At 40.1% G+C, this 17822-nt stretch overlaps 1 protein-coding gene across 7 annotated transcripts in view; it reads right to left on the bottom strand.

The window, feature by feature from the left end:
* The window catches only part of EPHB1 (EPH receptor B1), a 380977-nt gene that overhangs the window by 108515 nt on the left and 254640 nt on the right, over positions 1-17822 (bottom strand). For all 7 annotated transcript variants that reach the window (XM_089671247.1, XM_089671241.1, XM_089671245.1 and 4 more), the window contains exon 4: positions 12780-12935. In XM_089671247.1, the coding sequence (XP_089527373.1) occupies positions 12780-12935 (156 nt within the window). The remainder of the gene's footprint in view (positions 1-12779; positions 12936-17822) is intronic.

Below are 17822 nucleotides of genomic sequence, written 5' to 3'. Positions count from 1 at the left end.
CATACATGGCCACTGAATCACTTTCACCCTTTTCTTCTTCAGAAAAAGTGGCCATAGATGTGTGTTTTGGATCATTGTCATGCTGGACACGACCAAGGGCATGGAGTGACGGTAGCATCTTCTCTTTCAATATAGTGCAGTACATCTGTGAATTCACAATACCACCAATGAAATGTAGCTCCCCAACACCAGCAGCACGTATGCAGGCTCACAGAAGGACACTGCCACCACCATGTTTCACTGTAGGAACCATGCATTTTTCTTGGTACTTCTCACCTTTTCAACACCATACAGTTTTGAAGCCTTCAGTTCAAAAAACATATCTTGGTCTTATCACTCCAGGGTAAAGAGTCCCAGTAGTCTTGTTCTTTTTCAGCATGAGCCCTGGCAAATTCTAGGCGGGCTTTTTTGTGCATTGGCTTTAGGAGAGGCTTCCTTCATGGACAATATCCATGCATGCCACTCCTCTCCAGTGTACACCATATTGTGTCACAAGAGAAAATCACCTCAGTTTGGCTTTCTTCTTTGGCTAACTGCAGTGAACTTGCATGGTGATTTTCTTTAGCCATTATCATCAGAAGACGCTCCTGTCGAAGTGTTAACTTCCATGGACGGCCTGGACATCTCAATAAGATAGGTTGCAGTTCCATCTTTGTTAAATTTTTGTATCACTTTTGCTACAGTATTCTGACTAAATAAAGCATTGCTGATCTTCTTGTAGCCTTCACCTTTATTGTGTAAATAAATGTTTTTCTTTCTCAGGCCTTGTGACATTTCTCTTCTATGTGGTGTAATTGCTGACAGCATGTAATGGGAAGGGTTTTTCTTTGTTAAGTAATGCCCTTTTAAAATAAACTGTCTGCTGGACACCTGTTTTGAGAATAATTAGACTTACCTGTAGTTGAATTCTTGTTAATTAGAATTTTGTTATCTAAAATGTAGCTTTGCTCCTGAGACTTTCATTGGGGTGTATTCATTTTTGCAACACGGTCTTGAATGAATTTGTTAGGAAGAAATACTTTTTTTGTGTGTGCAAAATAACAATTCGTGTTTGCCATCAATGGCCCGCATTTGTGGGAGTATTTCATAGTATAGTGTCTCATAAAAAATGTTGACCCTGGAAGGAAAGTAAAGGTTTTCTGACAAATCTGTTGGGGTGTTCTCATTTATGCTGTGCACTGTATGTGTCATATGTCTTGGGGATACTTTACTTTTTCACAATTAGTTTTAGAGATATCTTCCCACTGACAAGTTCCCACTGACATCATTGATCGTTTTATCAATCTATAAAGGGGTTGTTCTTCCCAGTGACAACAAGTGTAAGGAAGGAGCATTCTTCCCACTGACCATCACAGTAATGTATCAAGGGTGCCTGTATGTTGAAAAGGTTAAGAAAGGCTTCTTGAAAGTGTAACTAAAGGTAAAATTTTCTTTTTCATTTTGGTTAGAGTAATGGAGGGTTAGAGCACCTGTAAGGTTTTTTTTCCCCCATTGGGGAGATTTTGGTTCACTTCCCGTCCCATAGCCAAAACAAGAAGTGAGAGGAAATCCTTGCAAATTAAGGGAATCCCTTGGGGTCCCCCAGATCACCAGAACTATTGTCCCCATTGGAAAATTTCCCCTCTTCTTTTCTGGGGACAAAAATTTGGGATTTTCTTTTAATTTCTTTTCATTTCACTTTGAATGATAATGGTAAACAGGACAAAAAGAGAGGATGAGTAATGAGGGCACAAACAGCACCTCTCTAAAACAAAAAAAAGTTTTCCTTTAGTTATACTTTAAAGCAGAACTCCAGGCAGAAACATTTTCTATGTTGCTGCAGGTACTTTCCTGCCTTGAGCAGACATGTACTCCATGCAGTTTAAGAGAAAATGAAAGTGCATTATTTAAATCACAGGCTTCCTTCCCTGTGATTTCGGTTCTATAAGACCGGTGGCTGCTGTTTCCTCTATTCCCAAATTCATCGGTCTTGTACCTTCCTCATTGTAGTTCTGTGTCAGTGTAAAGGATGGGTCTTGGGAGTGTCAGACTCCCGGTCTATACCTCCCACTCATATGCATCACAGCTCTGCCCTCAGCTCAAACCCAGCCCTGTTCTTCTCTTAACCCCACCTCCACCCATAGCTCAGAACTCTCCATGATCAGCTCAGCCCCCATCCCACCGTCAGCACAGCCACAGCTGTGCCTGCACCCCCCCCATGACTTCCTGCTTCTTGCATTGCATCATGGGCAGGATAGTTCTTTAAACCACCATGGATGTGACATGTGGAAATGTAGAAAGTCCTCCTCTCAGAGAGTGAAAGCAGGGATTTTTTTCTATAGCAAGATGACATCACAGGGTCCTGAAAATCAAGGATTACAAAAAAAGTAAGCTATATTGATTTCAACTTTATAAGTGTTTTTACAGTTGCTGGAGAAAGGATCTGAAAATGATAAACTGATAATCCTGGAGTTCAGCTGTAAGCAAGTACAAAATATCTTTATAAATGTCAAACATTAAATGAAAATAGTATCGAATATTACACACACATATGAATACCATTCTTCCACCAATAAAAAGACAACGTTGTAGAAGAAGGGTATTTATGTATGTGTGCAATTGTTTTATGCTATTTACATTCAATATTTGACAGTTATAAATATATTTTGTATTTACTTATTTTAACATAGTTGTTTTTGATACCCCATGTGTGTCCTGTGAAAGCAGTTTCTCTTTGACTGGTATTCTAGTCACCTTTTTCTTTTGTATTAATACATTCACAGCAGTCTTAAAGTGGAGTTCCAACTGGAAAAAAAAAAAAAAAAGAAGTCAGCAGCTACAAAAACTGTACCTGCTGACTTTTAAAATACAGCCACTTACCTGTCCCTCAGTCCAGCGGTGCCCTCTCTCCCTGGCGCCGGCATCTTTAGTGCGGGCACCCGGTTATATCAGCTTTCGGCTTCACACCCGGGTGCCAACTGCGCATGTGCGAGAAGCTCTACGCTTTGTGAATGGCACCATAGTCTTCTGAGGCTTGTCACGTGTCCCAGAAAACTACGGGGAGGGATGACAATTTCTGCTTCTGAAGTAGGAGCGGGTACCTGTCAAATTCGATTACCTGCTCCCCCCCACCCCGCTCCCCAAAGGTGCCAATCCTTAATGGGGTGCGGGGGACAAAGCATTAAAGTGGAACTTCCACCTTTGGGTTGAACTCTGCTTTAATTAGCACTACTAAAGTCTCTCCGACTCCGACAAAATGGTTCCTGTACTACTTCATGGCGACTTCTATCCGACTTGTGCCCATAGACTTTAATGGACGTTGCCTCCAAGTCAGATGCTCATCTATACTGATGTGATTTGGATCCGACATTACAGGAAGATTACCTAGGCAAAGTCGCATGGCATGAAAGTAGTGCATCAAGTCGTATCAAAGTTACACTCAAGTTGCATTGAGTCACCAGCAAATCGGCAGGAAATCGCCTGGCAAAGTCGCACTGTAAGTTGTGTGGCTTTCAGGCCGCAGTGGTGTGAACCAAGCCTTAATGAGTTGGCATATTTCTATGGTGTAAACCATTGTACCTATTTATTAGCAATAAAAACTGGCAGGGGTTCTAATTCTCCTCCACTGTATCCATCCCACTGAATATCCCATGAGATAAAATGCTGCATAGTTTCATTAGATAAATACCGCATATTTCAGAAAAATACCACATGCGGTATTTTAGAAGCGTTCTTTCATGAATGCTAAAAAACTTTTTGAAAAACGCTTAGCGGTATTTTACCGCATTTTCTAAAGCCATAGATACTGCTTCATGAATGGAACCCTGTTGTTTCATTTTTAAAATTCAAAGCAAACTTACCCATCCATCCATGTCTCCATGCATTATTTGGCTGAGAAATCACTTGAAAAACACCCCCTAGCATTCATGGCTATCACTGGTCTTTGTCTCAATTTCAGCTTTTTCAAATGAACAATGAAGGAGCACCAACATACCAATGGGATCACCACTCTACCTTCATCTCCTGTCAGCAGGTTTGTGGTATTAGACCGAAACTCCACCTTTGAAGCCAATTATTCTGTATTTTAAATGGGTGTGGTTTAGAAAAGGGCTATATGGAAATGGAGGAAATATACGGCTGCCTTATGCAGCACAAAGCAATGTAATATTCTTAGAAGGACTAATTGTTTACAGTTGTTATTCAGATCTTGTGCATGTGAAGAATGCTACTAATATTGTACAAACTAACAATGCCAGTGGGGACATATAACACGAACCTGCATTTATTCTAAGGCTAATACATGCACCCCATAGTAGTAACCCAGAGACCACTTGATGCAGGTAGGTACAGCCATCTTCTTATTACACCTACAGGATACCCCAAATTGCTCCAATGTTCTACAGTTGATAGTAGAAGCACACTCCCACCTAATATAATGAAATGCACGGTACCAGAGCACCCTTTTGAGGAGCCAAGGCATTGCTATGCAAGAAACAGGGTACGCCACTACTATCTACTCAAAGTTTAGCTCATCAATCTTTGGCCAAATACATGTTCCCTTATCAGTCTGTCTCTATGTCCATACTATAGACCCAGAAGGCACAGTTTCTTGTGACCAGCATGGTAATTTAGGAATATCCAGCATCATTAGGGTTAATCAGCACTGAGCTTTCCTAACACCCCCAAGTAATAATAATACTGTTAATATTAAGTGAATGCAGTGGCATAATCTTTTGGGATGGAAGCAGAAAAGATGGCTCTGGTGTTATTTGAGATGGTATATTTGTAAATTCCTTTTCCCTGATAATTGTACAAAGCAATAAAATGAGATCAGTAGAGGCTTCCAGGGAGACAATAAATGTATTTCATCCTAGACCACTAGCCACTTTCCTAACATCTGCAAGAACAATTTCTCTTTCCCTGGTTGCGTGTTAGCAATCTGAAAAGTTCTGAGCTAAACTAATCTTCTTACAGAAAGTAGACAAGATTTATCAGAATCACACACAAGTTCGTGTGTGCTGTAAACAACCATCGGGAATGTTATACCAAGAAAAGGTTACAATTAAAGTACTATAGAATGGGACTGTGTAACTGATGGCCCATCGTACCTTCTTTTACAACTGCAAGGTTGTTAAGAAGAGATAATTACATTTATTTAATCAAACATTGTTAGAAGTCAAAAGTAAAAATCCCTGAAATTGCTTTCAAGCCATTGGGTTACTGATTCTAATGTCAAAGCCAGGCGATTTACATGCATGGTAAGCTTGACATCAGCTGTCCCTTCAAGCCCACCAACTATATAGACTACTGCGCACATCATGCATCTACAAGGACAACAGCCGCACTCTGTTCTTCCAGCATTTGTCAAACTTTATTAGTTCAGTTTCCTGTACACACTGCACTGCCAATTGTCTCTATTATTAAGCCCAACAAAGCTAGAAGAGCGGAGCAAGGCTATTTTTCTTGCACGCACATTCTGTTTAGGGAATAGGCTCCTGCAAAGCTCAACAACAGTAAGTTACAGTTAACAGAAAAGCTAATTAATAACTGTACATTCACCTTTACTTCATAATTTTATCCCTTTCTAATTTTTATGTAATTCAACAAAAATGTGAATGTGCTCTATCACTTGAATTGTGGATACATTTTTGGTCTATGTGCTCTTTTACCTTGGACACCACTGTTATAGACTTTATTCATACATCAAAGATCAGGCTATGTCCAACACTAAAGTAAACCTGTCATAAACCCAAACTTCAAACTGAGTTTATAATGAAAATGATACAAAAGTGGAAAATTATCAGGGAAAGCCCCAGTAGAATAGACATCTATTGTTATATGCAAATCTCAACTTTTTAGCCCAGTAACCTTCCATATCCTTATTGGTCAATGAAGATACACATCACATTAAATGTCCAATGGAAAAGCTTTTGCACCATTTTCATTATCAACCACATTACACTATGCTATATGATCCAGAAATATACGTAAATACCTAACAGTAAAACTTAACATATTAACTTGGGCCAACATCTTATCTTACCCAATAATCATACTTTATGCAATTATAAAATACAATACTATTTATGAAAATATATTATATAATAATATACATTCTACTATTGTAGGTTATTGTATTGTAATCTACATTTGTCTTATATTTATATCCTAAGTTAAGGTCATATCAAAACATCCCATTGTACCTTCCTCAAAATATCTACATGTATTGTTTTTTTATTGTTTACCCTAGAGTACCCCACTCCTGAGGTGGCAACAAGCAAAACACATTGAAAAAAGCCTCATCCATAGCTAGTATTCCTTACAGTATACGTATACTGTATACTTTAGTGTGGTATGCTATATTTTCTATGTTTTTGGGTGGCTTCAGGCTTCCTTCAAATGTTATAGGCCATGCTTTAAATGGGCTGTTGGGGATTGCTCCGAGAAGGGATCTATAGAGTACATATGTACACATGTGATCTTTGTAATATTTAAATTTTGATTGTGTATTTATAACATTATTTGACTTTAACATGTGCTTTGTAATTAATTTCTTTGAGAGATGACACAACAGTAATAGAGGGGAAGTTTTCCAATGGGGACACAGGGGTTCTGGTGAACCTGGAGACAATAAGGAATTTCCAAACTTTAGAGGGATTAAAAGCCACATCCTAATTTTGGCTATGGGACAGGAATTGAAGAAAAATCTCCCCAATGAGACACACATGGCAAACAAAAACTTATAGGGGTTACAACCCTCCAATACTCTATCCAAAATAAAAAAAAAAAAAAGCTGTGCCTTAGTTGAAAGTGAAAGTAAAAGAAATGCCAAATTTTGTGTTGTCCCTGGAAAAGTAATACAGATGAAATTTTCCAATGGGGACACTAGTTTTGGTGAGCTGGAGGTCCCTAAGGAATTCCCTTAATTTGCAAAGATTTTCTCACTTTTCCGTTCTGGCTATGGGACAGGAAGTGAAGATAAATATCCCAATGGGATACAGATGGCAAAAATTAAACCAACAGGGATAATAACCCTGGCTTACTCTATTCAAAAAAAAAAAAAAAAATACTTCTACGTTAATGTTAAATCAGCTAAACTGGCCTCATAAAACAAAAGCAGAGACCCTTAAGTGCCAGTAAATACCTTTGTACAAGTGTATAAGGTCTTTAGAACTTCAGAAGGCCTCCATGTCCTATAACAAATATGAAGGAAGAGGTGGACCAACTCTCAATTTTTAAATTAAAAAGTCACAAGCTCGTGCTTTTGTCTGTTTTTGGTTTATGAATCAGTTTAGCCGACCATGATGACTGGTCGAAATTAAGCACCCAAACCTAAAAGCCAATAATAGAACAATAGAACAACATATAAAGTTTAGTTAGTATTACAACCCTGTGTCATATTAACACAGTTAGTCATCATGACCATAAGTACTGGCCATTAACCACAGCTATGTAAACAAATGGTTCATACTTGGTTCATACTTGCTTGTCTGGATCAAACATCATGTCATTTTTTTTGTCTTTTACAGTCAATCAACATTTACTTGGAAGTAGCACCTCCACTACAACATTAATAGTACTGTCCTAGGATGACAACACCGCTCCTCCATAGATACAGTACTGTGAATAAGCATTGCCATTATAAGACAGGAGGTATGAAAATAAAGGGAAAAGAAGGTTGACGAAAGAAAACAAATGCAACCAACACATCAAAATAAGGACTAGTAAGCTTCATTATATATTCAAATGTTATTCTTCAGTTTAGATGTGCTTTAATGTAAGTTCTGAACATCACAAAGGATAACAGACAGTTTGGATAACAAGCCCCTACATTTACAGATGAGCCTCTAATATACTTTTAGTTTTATTTTGCAATACAGAAAACATCTAAATAGGCTGCTAGACTCATTTGTATTACTTATCTGGGCTGAATCTTTATATTCAGTCTAATCTACATGTATGTGGGTATCTTTACGCTGGCTGTGGACTCACAACAGCAGTGGGAACCATAACAAGATTAAAGCCCATTCAAACACAGCTAGCAGTCAGTCTATGAAAGCGTACAGCTCATTTACTTTGTATGACTAGAAAACTGAAGAGAAATGCAGTATGTGTGATAACAGAATGCACTGCATGAAACTGATCAGCTATGAAAAATGAGTTTCATTTTATCCTATTCATTGCAAAGTTTATCATGTTACACTATAAACATTCTTATAGAGTCTCCCTCCAGCAATTCTCCATATATACACTGTACCGTAGTAATAAGGGGTTAGCCTTATTAGTTAAAAGACCCTATGTTTAACTTTTCAGATATGCTGATACAATAATTCAGTCAACTAGAAAGTATAATAATAAAAGAATTAGTTTAGCTTGTATTACTTTTACAATAACATTATTGATAACACAAAACTACTACTAAGTTTCCTGTAAATCAATAACTGTTCAAAAGCTACAAAAAAGTTTTTTTCCTAACAAATTAATTCAAGAACATGTTTCAAGAATGAATATACCCCAATGAAAGTCTTAGGAGCAAAGCTACATTTTGGACAACAAAATTCTAATTAACAAGAATTAATCTACAGGTGAGTCTAATTATTCATTAAACAGGTGCCCAGCAGACAGTTGATTTACAGGTGAGTCTAATTATTCATTAAACAGGTACCCAGCAGACAGTTGATTTACCATTTTATGCTGTCAGCAATGGCACCACATGGAAGAGAAATGTCACAAGCCCTGAGAAAGAAAATACTTTCTTTACACAAGACAGGTGAAGGCTACAAGAAGATGAGCAAAGCTTTACTTATCAGTCAGAATACTGTAGCAAAAGTAATACAGAAATTTAACAAAGATGGAACTACAACCATCTCACAAAGACGTGTAGGCTGTCCATGGATGTTAACACCTCGACAGGAATGTCTTCTGATGAGAAGGACTGAAGAAACTTGCCATGCAAGGTCACTGCAGTTAGCTAAAGAAGTAGAAAGCCAAACTGGGGTGACTGTTTCCCGTGACACAATATGGCATACACTGCAGAGGAATGGAATGCATGGGTGTCGTTCACAAAGGAAGTCTCTCCTAAAGCCCATGCACAAAAACGCCCTCCTAGAATTTGCCAGGGCCCAGGATGAAAAAAAAGAAGACTACTGGGGCTCTGTACTCTGGAGTGATGAGACCAAGATGAATATGTTTGTAATGGATGGCTTCAAAACTGTATGGCGTCGCAAAGGTACGGAGTAGAAAGAAAAATGCATGGTGCCTACAGTGAAACCTGGTGGTGGCAGTGTACTTCTGTGGGGCTGCATCAGTGCTGCTGTTGTCGGGGAGCTGCATTTCATTGATGGCATGATTAATTCACAGATGTACTGCTCTATATTGAAAGAGAAGATGCTACCATCACTCCGTGCCCTTGGTCGTCATGAACTTTGCCAGCATGACAATGATCCAAAACACACATCTAAGGCCACTGGTGCATTTCTGAAGAAGAACAGAGTGAAAGTGATTCAGTGGCTAAGCATGTCTCCTGATCTGAACCCAATCGAACACCTATGGGAAATTCTGAAGAGACAAGTTGAGCATCACTCTCTTTCCAGCATCCAGGCCTCAAAAATAGGTTGTTATTGAAGAATAGAAAAAGATAGATGTTACAATATGTCACCAACTTGTTCATTCCATGCCTAGAAGACTAGGTGTTGTCCTTACAAATCATGGAGGTCGTACAAAATACTAGATGGAGCAGTTTTTGTTGTGGGTTGTATTCATTTTTGCATCAACTAATTTGAGTAAAACTGAATATTTAGTAATCCAAGTTATAATATTAATCTTACTTTCATGTAATGAGCTAAACAAATGTTCTACAAAACTCAGTTTTGTCATTTTGTCAAAATTTTGGAAATTGTTCTTGTAAACATTGAGATATTGATTAAAATCTTATTTTTCAAAAGGAGTGTACTCATTTATGCTGAGCACTGTATATATATATATATATATATATATATATATCAATATGAACTGGGCATTTACCTGCTGAAAGCCCTATTTTCTCATAAATCTCATGTAATGTTCATTTTATAACGCTGTAATTCTCTTGCTTGCTTGCTCTTTTTGTCATACTGTTTTATAACACTTGAAAAAAGACCCTGTCCAGAGGAACAGAATTTGACTATTTTTTTGGAAGCTGCAATCGCAGAGCTATTCAGCAGCTATGCCTACAGGAGAAAACAAATTCTGCAAACCAGGTTAAAGTGAACCTTTGCCCAGACTATGCACACTAAAGTATTTACATATTATGAACAAACAGGTAAAGCCCTCACTCACCTCCATAGCTAGAGGCAATGTGGAGAAATTCATTTTTAAAGTGACTGTAAAGGTAAAACCTTTTCTTTAAGTTGTTGCAAAAGGTAAAACCTTTTTTCATTTTTTCATTAAAATAAAAAAGGATTATGTTTACCTACTCTATGCAATGATATTTCCCCATACATCTCCTACTAGCCCTGTCCACTCCTCCTCTCCTAAATGTGCCCCCATTGCAAGCTGCTTGCTATGGGGGCACACACACGGGCTTGCTACTGAGCCGTGCTGTGGATGTCCATAGACACCCACAGCATGGCTCAGCCCCACCCCCCTGGCATTGGATTTGAATGGCTCTCACTGCTATCAGCAGCCTGTAAGACAGAAAGAGAGGAGAGAAGACCTGCAGCTGGGCACAGCACTGGATCAATACAGGACTTGGGTAAGTGTTGGGGGGGGGGGGGTTTATAGACAAAGGAAGGTTTTTTACCTTACTGCAGAGAGTGCACTAAGGTAAAAAAACCTTTAAGGTTTAGAACCACTTTGAGTTCACAACGGAGACACTGATATTTCAGTTTTTCCCTATTGCTTTCCATTCTATCAGATTCATTCTTGGGAGCCTGCAAGCCTTCTAATGTAAGCACATAGCAGATGTTTCTAAGCTCTTAGACTTCATGCATGTGGGCGCATTTGTCCATACAGAATAAAAACTGGGCATATTCCAGTATTTTGGAAGCACAGGTGGTGTACACTACTTGTGACTAGCAGCCTCTCAAATCAATGACAGCCTAAATGCACTTTGGCTGTATTCAGCTCTAAGGACATCCTTGCGGTACTCATGGTCAAGGTTGTATCCATACAGGAACATATGTCCCGAATATGAATACCGCTCAGATGTGCATACAGCCGCATACAGTCAAAGAATATTTCAGGCTGTCATTGAATTTGACAGGCTGCAGGCAGCGAGCTGTATGCACCACCTGTGTCTCACTATATAGGTGGTGCGCACTGCTGCTGTCAGCCTGTTAAAATCACTGACAAGATGAAATACGCTTCAGCTGTATATGGCTGTAAGCACATAAGTTTTTATGCTGTACAGGGAAATGTGCCCATGTGCATGTGGCCTACGTGAAAACTGACTTTATAGTCCTTGCTACAATCTTTCAAGATCTTTGAGAATGAATTACATCAAAGTAGAAGCTGTTAAAGAGGTCAGAGATGGCTGGTTCTAAAGCTTTTTTACTGCTTTAATGGGCACAGGCAAACTTTTCCAGTTGAATACAAATAATTGTAAATCTATGAAGAGTAAAATATGGAGCCTTCCATTGCTAACCTCCTCTGAAAATGAACAGCAAGGTCAGAAAATCTGTGTCTGCAAGCATCTATCTGAATGCTTGCACCAGGTCAAAGACTCAAAGGGGTTGATATACTAAACACAAATGGATTGTGCACTTTGCAAGTGCAGTTGCTCAAGAGTTTAGTAAATGAGGGAAAGCTCTGTTGATGTCCATCATCCAATCATGTGCAAGCAAATATGCTGTCTTTGATTTTGCTTGTATCTAATTGGGAATTCTTTGCAAAGTGAAGCTTCACCTCATTTACTAAGCTCTTGGGCACCTGCATTAACAGAGTTGAGAGAGAGGCTGGCGCATAGGGGGATTGGAAGACACAAGCCATGGATAGATATGGATAATATAAACCCAAGAAGCCCAACAAAAGTCCATAAAAGAGTTTGTATAATGCTGTACTGTATGGTTTCCACCAGCTGGAGGACCGAGAACCGAGTCTGGGAAGATTCAAAACAACATAAAATGGTAGTGCCATATGAGCTGCAGAATTCAGCATTAACAAACAACATATTTATTTTTAAAGTAGAAGACTCATGGATCAAGTAGAAAACACTTGGATCAAGCATGTCACACCTGCATCAGGCCCACTGTTAAGGGATTGGCATTCATCCAGGCCACCATGATGTTTCCCAGGGTTCCCCAGCTGGCATGGATCCATGCCAGCCGGGGAGTCCTGGGAACTATCAGTGTGCCTCAGATGGATGCCAATCCCTTAATAGCGGACCTGATGCCAGTGTAACAGCTAGAGCTTGTGACATGCTTGATCCAAGTGTATCTTGGGGAGATTTCTACTTTAGAAATGAATATGTTTCTTTTAAATGTTGCACTCAGATGGTGCTGTTTTTTTACCTTGATTTGTAGATTGCAACTGCACTTGCAAAGTGCACACTCAATTTGTCTTTAGTAAATCAACCCCAAAGCGTTTAAGCCCCTGGATTATCATGGCAGGTACTCTTTGCATTTCCAGAAGGAGAGGTCTGTCAAGACAGGTATACTTTAATTTCAGTTTAGACTGCTGTTGACTTCTGTAACATAGAGCGGTCAGAAGCAGCATTGTTATCGTTGCAAATCCAATTTAGAACACCTAGAAGGGAATGTGCATACACATTAAAAATATATTATAATACTCATACTTATTATTATATAATACTGAGCACTTACTTGTGCACATTGCCTCTGGTGGATCAAAATCTGCTCGATAATAGCCATTGCGGCAGATACAGATGGGAGAGGCCTCCGCCGTGGAGCGACTGTTCGCAGGACATGGAGCACAAATCCCCAATCCTTGATTGGCTTTAAACATGCCAGCTGGGCAGGCTGGGAAAACACAGAAAATAAAACAGGTATTAATTCATATGTCATCCTATTGCTTCTATGCTGCTAAAAGAAATGAATCATTGACTTATAACATTTTCGCAGACTGAAGAAACAAGGAGCAAGTCAGTGACTGCACAACTGTATTTGACATCTATCAATAACAGCCACCTTCAGACCAAAAGCCTGAAGGTCAGAAACAGTCAGACTGTTGTGTCTGAACATGTATAGGCAGTCAGGCAGCCGGCTTCCTCCATTCAATGACAGTATCAGAATCAAGGCAGGTGCGTCTGACAGACAGAGCTCATGATATGTTTACTTGTGTTCCTATTGATTTCCTCTCCACTGGCTGTGTCAACACTTGAACATGTACAGTGAGTTAACACTACTTAGTAAATAAGCCTTCTAACGCAAAGAACAGACCTGTACCGTCTGTAACCCTTTAGATGCCTCTTGTCATCCACCCTTCTTCTCTAGTATCTTTCATGTAGACAAAAAATGCATGGCTGCAAAAATGCAAAACTTGGGCTTTACATTTCAAAATGCCACAAATAAAGTGGAACTTCACTTTCTTGATCAACATTGATTATTTAAACCCTTCTGCTGCTAACATTAGTAAACAGATGGAAATGTATATCATATTTACTTGTTTTAAACCTTTTTTTTTTACATTGCATCAGTTACTTCCTGGTTTCCAGGCATAGGCAAATGATGTCATACATCCCAGGTGTCTTCAGGAGGTGAGGAGCTAAGCACCCCCTCCTGGCTGCATGCTTAAGCTTAGGGCAGATGAATTCCAGGAAGTAAATGCTACATGAATCATCTGCCCTTACTCAAGATGACTACTAGGGGGTGTTTTTCTAAGTGATTTCTCAGCAAAATAAAGCATGGAGACATGGATCGATGGGTGATTTTGCTTTGCATATTAACCACTTGCCAACCACAGATAGCGAAATGACAGCTTCACTGCAGCCGGCCAGTTCTGGGAGGGTGTCATATGACATCCTCCCAGAACGCGCCCTACCACGCGTCCCCCCCCCCAGGTGCGCACCTAGCCATCTCCGTGATAGCTGATCACGTGATGTGGTAAAAGGCCAATCACAGCGTCCTTTTACCACGTGCTCAGCTGTGTCCAGTAATACAGCAGATCACCGGTAAATGCATGAGGAAAGTACTGCCGATAACTGGCAATTGTCAAAGGACGGATCGGCACCAATCATAAGGGCACCGATGATCAGTGCCCTGATGATCAGTGCCCAGCAGTGCCACCCACTAGTGCTGCCCATCTGTGCCCAGCAGTGCCGCCCACAAGTGCCACAGCAGTGCCACCCACATGTGCCCATCAGTGCCACCAACCTGTGCCCAGCAGTGCCACCCATCAGTGCCGCCCAGAAGTGCCACCCATCAGTGCCCAGCAGTGCCGCCAGTCAGTGCCCAGCAGTGCTGCCAGTCAGTGCCACCTATCAGTGCCCATCAGTGCTGCCTATCAGTGCCCATAATTGTTGCATATCAGTGCCAGCTCATCAGTGCCGCCTATCAGTGTTGCCTATCAGTGCCCATCAGTGGTGCCTATCAGTGCCCAGCATTGTTCCATATCAGTGCCAGCTCATCAGTGCCATCTTTCAGTGCCACCTCATCAGTGCCGCCTATCAATGTCCATCAGCACCTGTCAGTGCTGCCTATCAGTGCCCATCAGTGCTGCTTATCAGTGCAGCCTCATCAACGCACATCAATGAAGGAGAAAAATTACCTGTTTGCAACATTTTATAATAGAAACAAAGAAAAAACTTTTTTTTCCAAATTTTTGATAATGTTTTTGTTTATAGTGCAAAAAATAAAACACCCAGCAGTGATTACATATCACCAAAAGAAAGCTCTATTTGTGCGAAAAAAATGATAAAAATTTCATATGGGTGCAGTGTTGCATGAATGCGCAATTATCACTCAAAGTGTGACAGCGCTGAAAGCTTAAAATTGGCCTGGGCAGGAAAGGGGTATAAGTGCCTGGTAGGCAAGTGGTTAAAAATGAATGAAATAGCGTTTTTTAACTTTGTGGCGCTCAGATGCAGTGTAGTTCTGCTTTAAAGACTGTCTACATTTCCCCACACTTACCCAAAGTCTACCATGGAAAAGCACAGTTGGAGTCTGATTGGTGGCTATGGAGTAATAAAGCTGTTGCCATTATGGAATATTTCATAAGTAAGGGCATGTATTAAATCTTATTGCTCAAAGTGTCTAACATAATACCATTGCGTAAAGCAAGCAGATTATTCCATTCATTTTGCTCCGAATAAAAGGAAGGTAGACTTTGATTTGGTTGCTATGGGAACAAGAACAGTTATTTGAGACACTTTGATAATGTGACTGTATTTTAATTCTGTTCATCCAGTGGCAGAGCTACCATAAATAGAAGGAGTGATCCACATAGGGCCCCAAGAATAAACAAAGCTCAAGCTGAACTCACCATCAGTTCCCCTTGGTGGAGACTGGAGACCTCTGCACACTGTTCCTGGAGGAGCATTTATTGAGTCTAGGTTGTTGAGTTTTTAAATGCCTAGTCAACCCAAGTCTAGTATCTGAATAATCAATCAGTTTCTCATATTTCTTGGCAATAGAGACTTTGCTGCTGCTAAGGAGCTGCCTTTACGTGCACCACATTTCAAGGATCATGACTTTCAGACCTTGCCTGCTCCTGGTATATTCTGCAAAATTCCAGTAAATTGAAACCACTTCCATCATTGTCTTGCTTGACCGTGAGATTTATTGTGAAGATGTACAAGCACACACAAACAAACAGACATCAAAGAAGAAACCTTGATGCATGCTTAATTGTTATATTTCTTGGTTACTCAGATAGCAAGGTCTCTGCTCCTAGGTTCACAGTTCCATCCACATGCTGCAACCATTCTATTGGTTGGATGTTTTTATTTATTGTACATTAACCCCCCGGCGGTATTCCCGAGTGTAGCTTAGGGTTAACTTTCAGTACCAGAAGCGGTAACCCCAAGCTACACTCGGGATTACCCTGCAGTGTTGCTCAGGGATTCCTCCAGCACTTACCTTGTCCTGCACTCCCGCAATATCCCCCCTGCAGCGTCCCTGGCCGATGCCGGCATCCATCTTCCGGGTTCCGTTCCCTGCAAGCGTCAGGACATACGGGATGTACGGGGGACGGAACCGGCAGGAAATTAAAAAATGTAAAAATGTGACATTCACTCAATACACTAAAATCTGATAGTATAACATTACTGTATCAAACCATTTCACATACATTTTGTCCCGAGTGCTTTGTCCTGTGCCCTGCCTGCATTTTTACTGTTCTTTCTGCCTGGAAACTGACAGACGTCCATGACGTCCAAAAAGTGTCCCTTTAGGTCAAAAGCAGTTTTAGACCAGCTAGAGAACAGCGATAGTAAATTAGAACCACTTGCAGAATTGAGTGATAATGATTCGTGGGGGAAATTCGTCATCAGACACTGAAAATGATTTTGCGACTAAGCTCAGCGATGTGCAAACTTAGCGCTCTATTTCAAATTTCAGTGTTTTTGGTTTGATTATATTATTGAATTAAATGTATTATTATATTATTATTTTTTATGATTATTTATTAAGCTATAATTTGTGATTTCGTGTTTCAAATTTTATCATTACCGGGATATTTACTAGACTCTTGTTCGGACAGATTTCAGTGAGTTATTCCTAAGAATTACAGGCCTACAATAAAAGAACAACATCTTTCCATTGAAAACAATGTACTGCTTTGAGCACAGAAATAATGACATAATCAGACCGCCAGGCAGGTTAAAGAGACTGCAGCAGGAGGAGTGACACTGCTGTAGCAGGAATAGTGAAACTTGGAGAGATAAGCAAATTCAGTAAGTTTGCTAAGAACATTATACACCCTGAGAGATTTAAAAGGCCAGTTACATTTTTAGTCTTAGTGAACCCAAAAGAGAAAATGTTGTTTTGGTGCACTGAATAGAACATTTAGAACAATAGAACTGACTAGAGAACATTTGTGGTACTAGGACAAGCTGCCGAAACATCACAGAACATTTGTTGCTTGCACACAGGAAGTAATCTGGAAGGCAACACCAACGTTTGTTCATAATGAAAGCTATGGCCAATTGGAAGGCAGTACCCACCACTACTTGGTGAACGAGTTAAGTTCTACATACAAGAAATACAAGAATAGTGACCATACAGACGTCTAGTTTCCCAGTCTTGAGCTTATGTTCTTGCCATTTAAACAGCATTTTGTCTTCGACCCTGATGAAAGGCAAAAAAAAAAAATCCTCCCAGCAGCAGTCACTCCCGACACTGCAATCAATTTCTCCTCATCATCTGCTAATATCTAGAAAGGAGCGGTGAATGACAGGTTAAAGGGCTTCAATAAAGATTAGAAAGACCATATCTCCAAAAGGAAATTGCTTGAAAAAGTGGTTATTCCACCAGCTTCTATTAATTTCCTTTCCCTGGTTACCTCAAGGAGACTCATATCCTGACACAGAGGAGATGGGGAGTGCGGCCTCTGTCTTATCCCAATCAGAGACACAGAAACACTCAACACTTAACCCCATCTAGGTAGCTCATATCTCTACAATCAGCTGAGCTTTCTGTGCAAGGACATTAGGGGGTCACGCTTAGCTACAGCTACCAGAGATGAATTAAAACTGAAGCTTGCTGCAATCTTCCCTTACAGCTTTCTGCCATAGCAGATAGATTTCAAGAAACACCATCGTTAGGTAAAAAAGTGTAAACAAATACAGCATACATACGTTCCATTGCCATCTCTGTTGCTGCCAATGTTTGCATGGCTTGACTCTCCGGCATCTGACACTGCTGAATGGGTGGGATGCCTTTGTCCTCCTGATGCCCACTATGGCCCCT

This window comes from Staurois parvus, unplaced genomic scaffold (assembly GCF_062004578.1).
Source record: "Staurois parvus isolate SC_StPar_1 unplaced genomic scaffold, SC_StPar_1.0 ptg000102l, whole genome shotgun sequence".
Classification (NCBI taxonomy): domain Eukaryota; kingdom Metazoa; phylum Chordata; class Amphibia; order Anura; family Ranidae; genus Staurois; species Staurois parvus.
The sequence above is the reverse complement of the archived record's forward strand: the minus strand, read 5'-3'. Positions and strand labels throughout refer to the sequence as shown.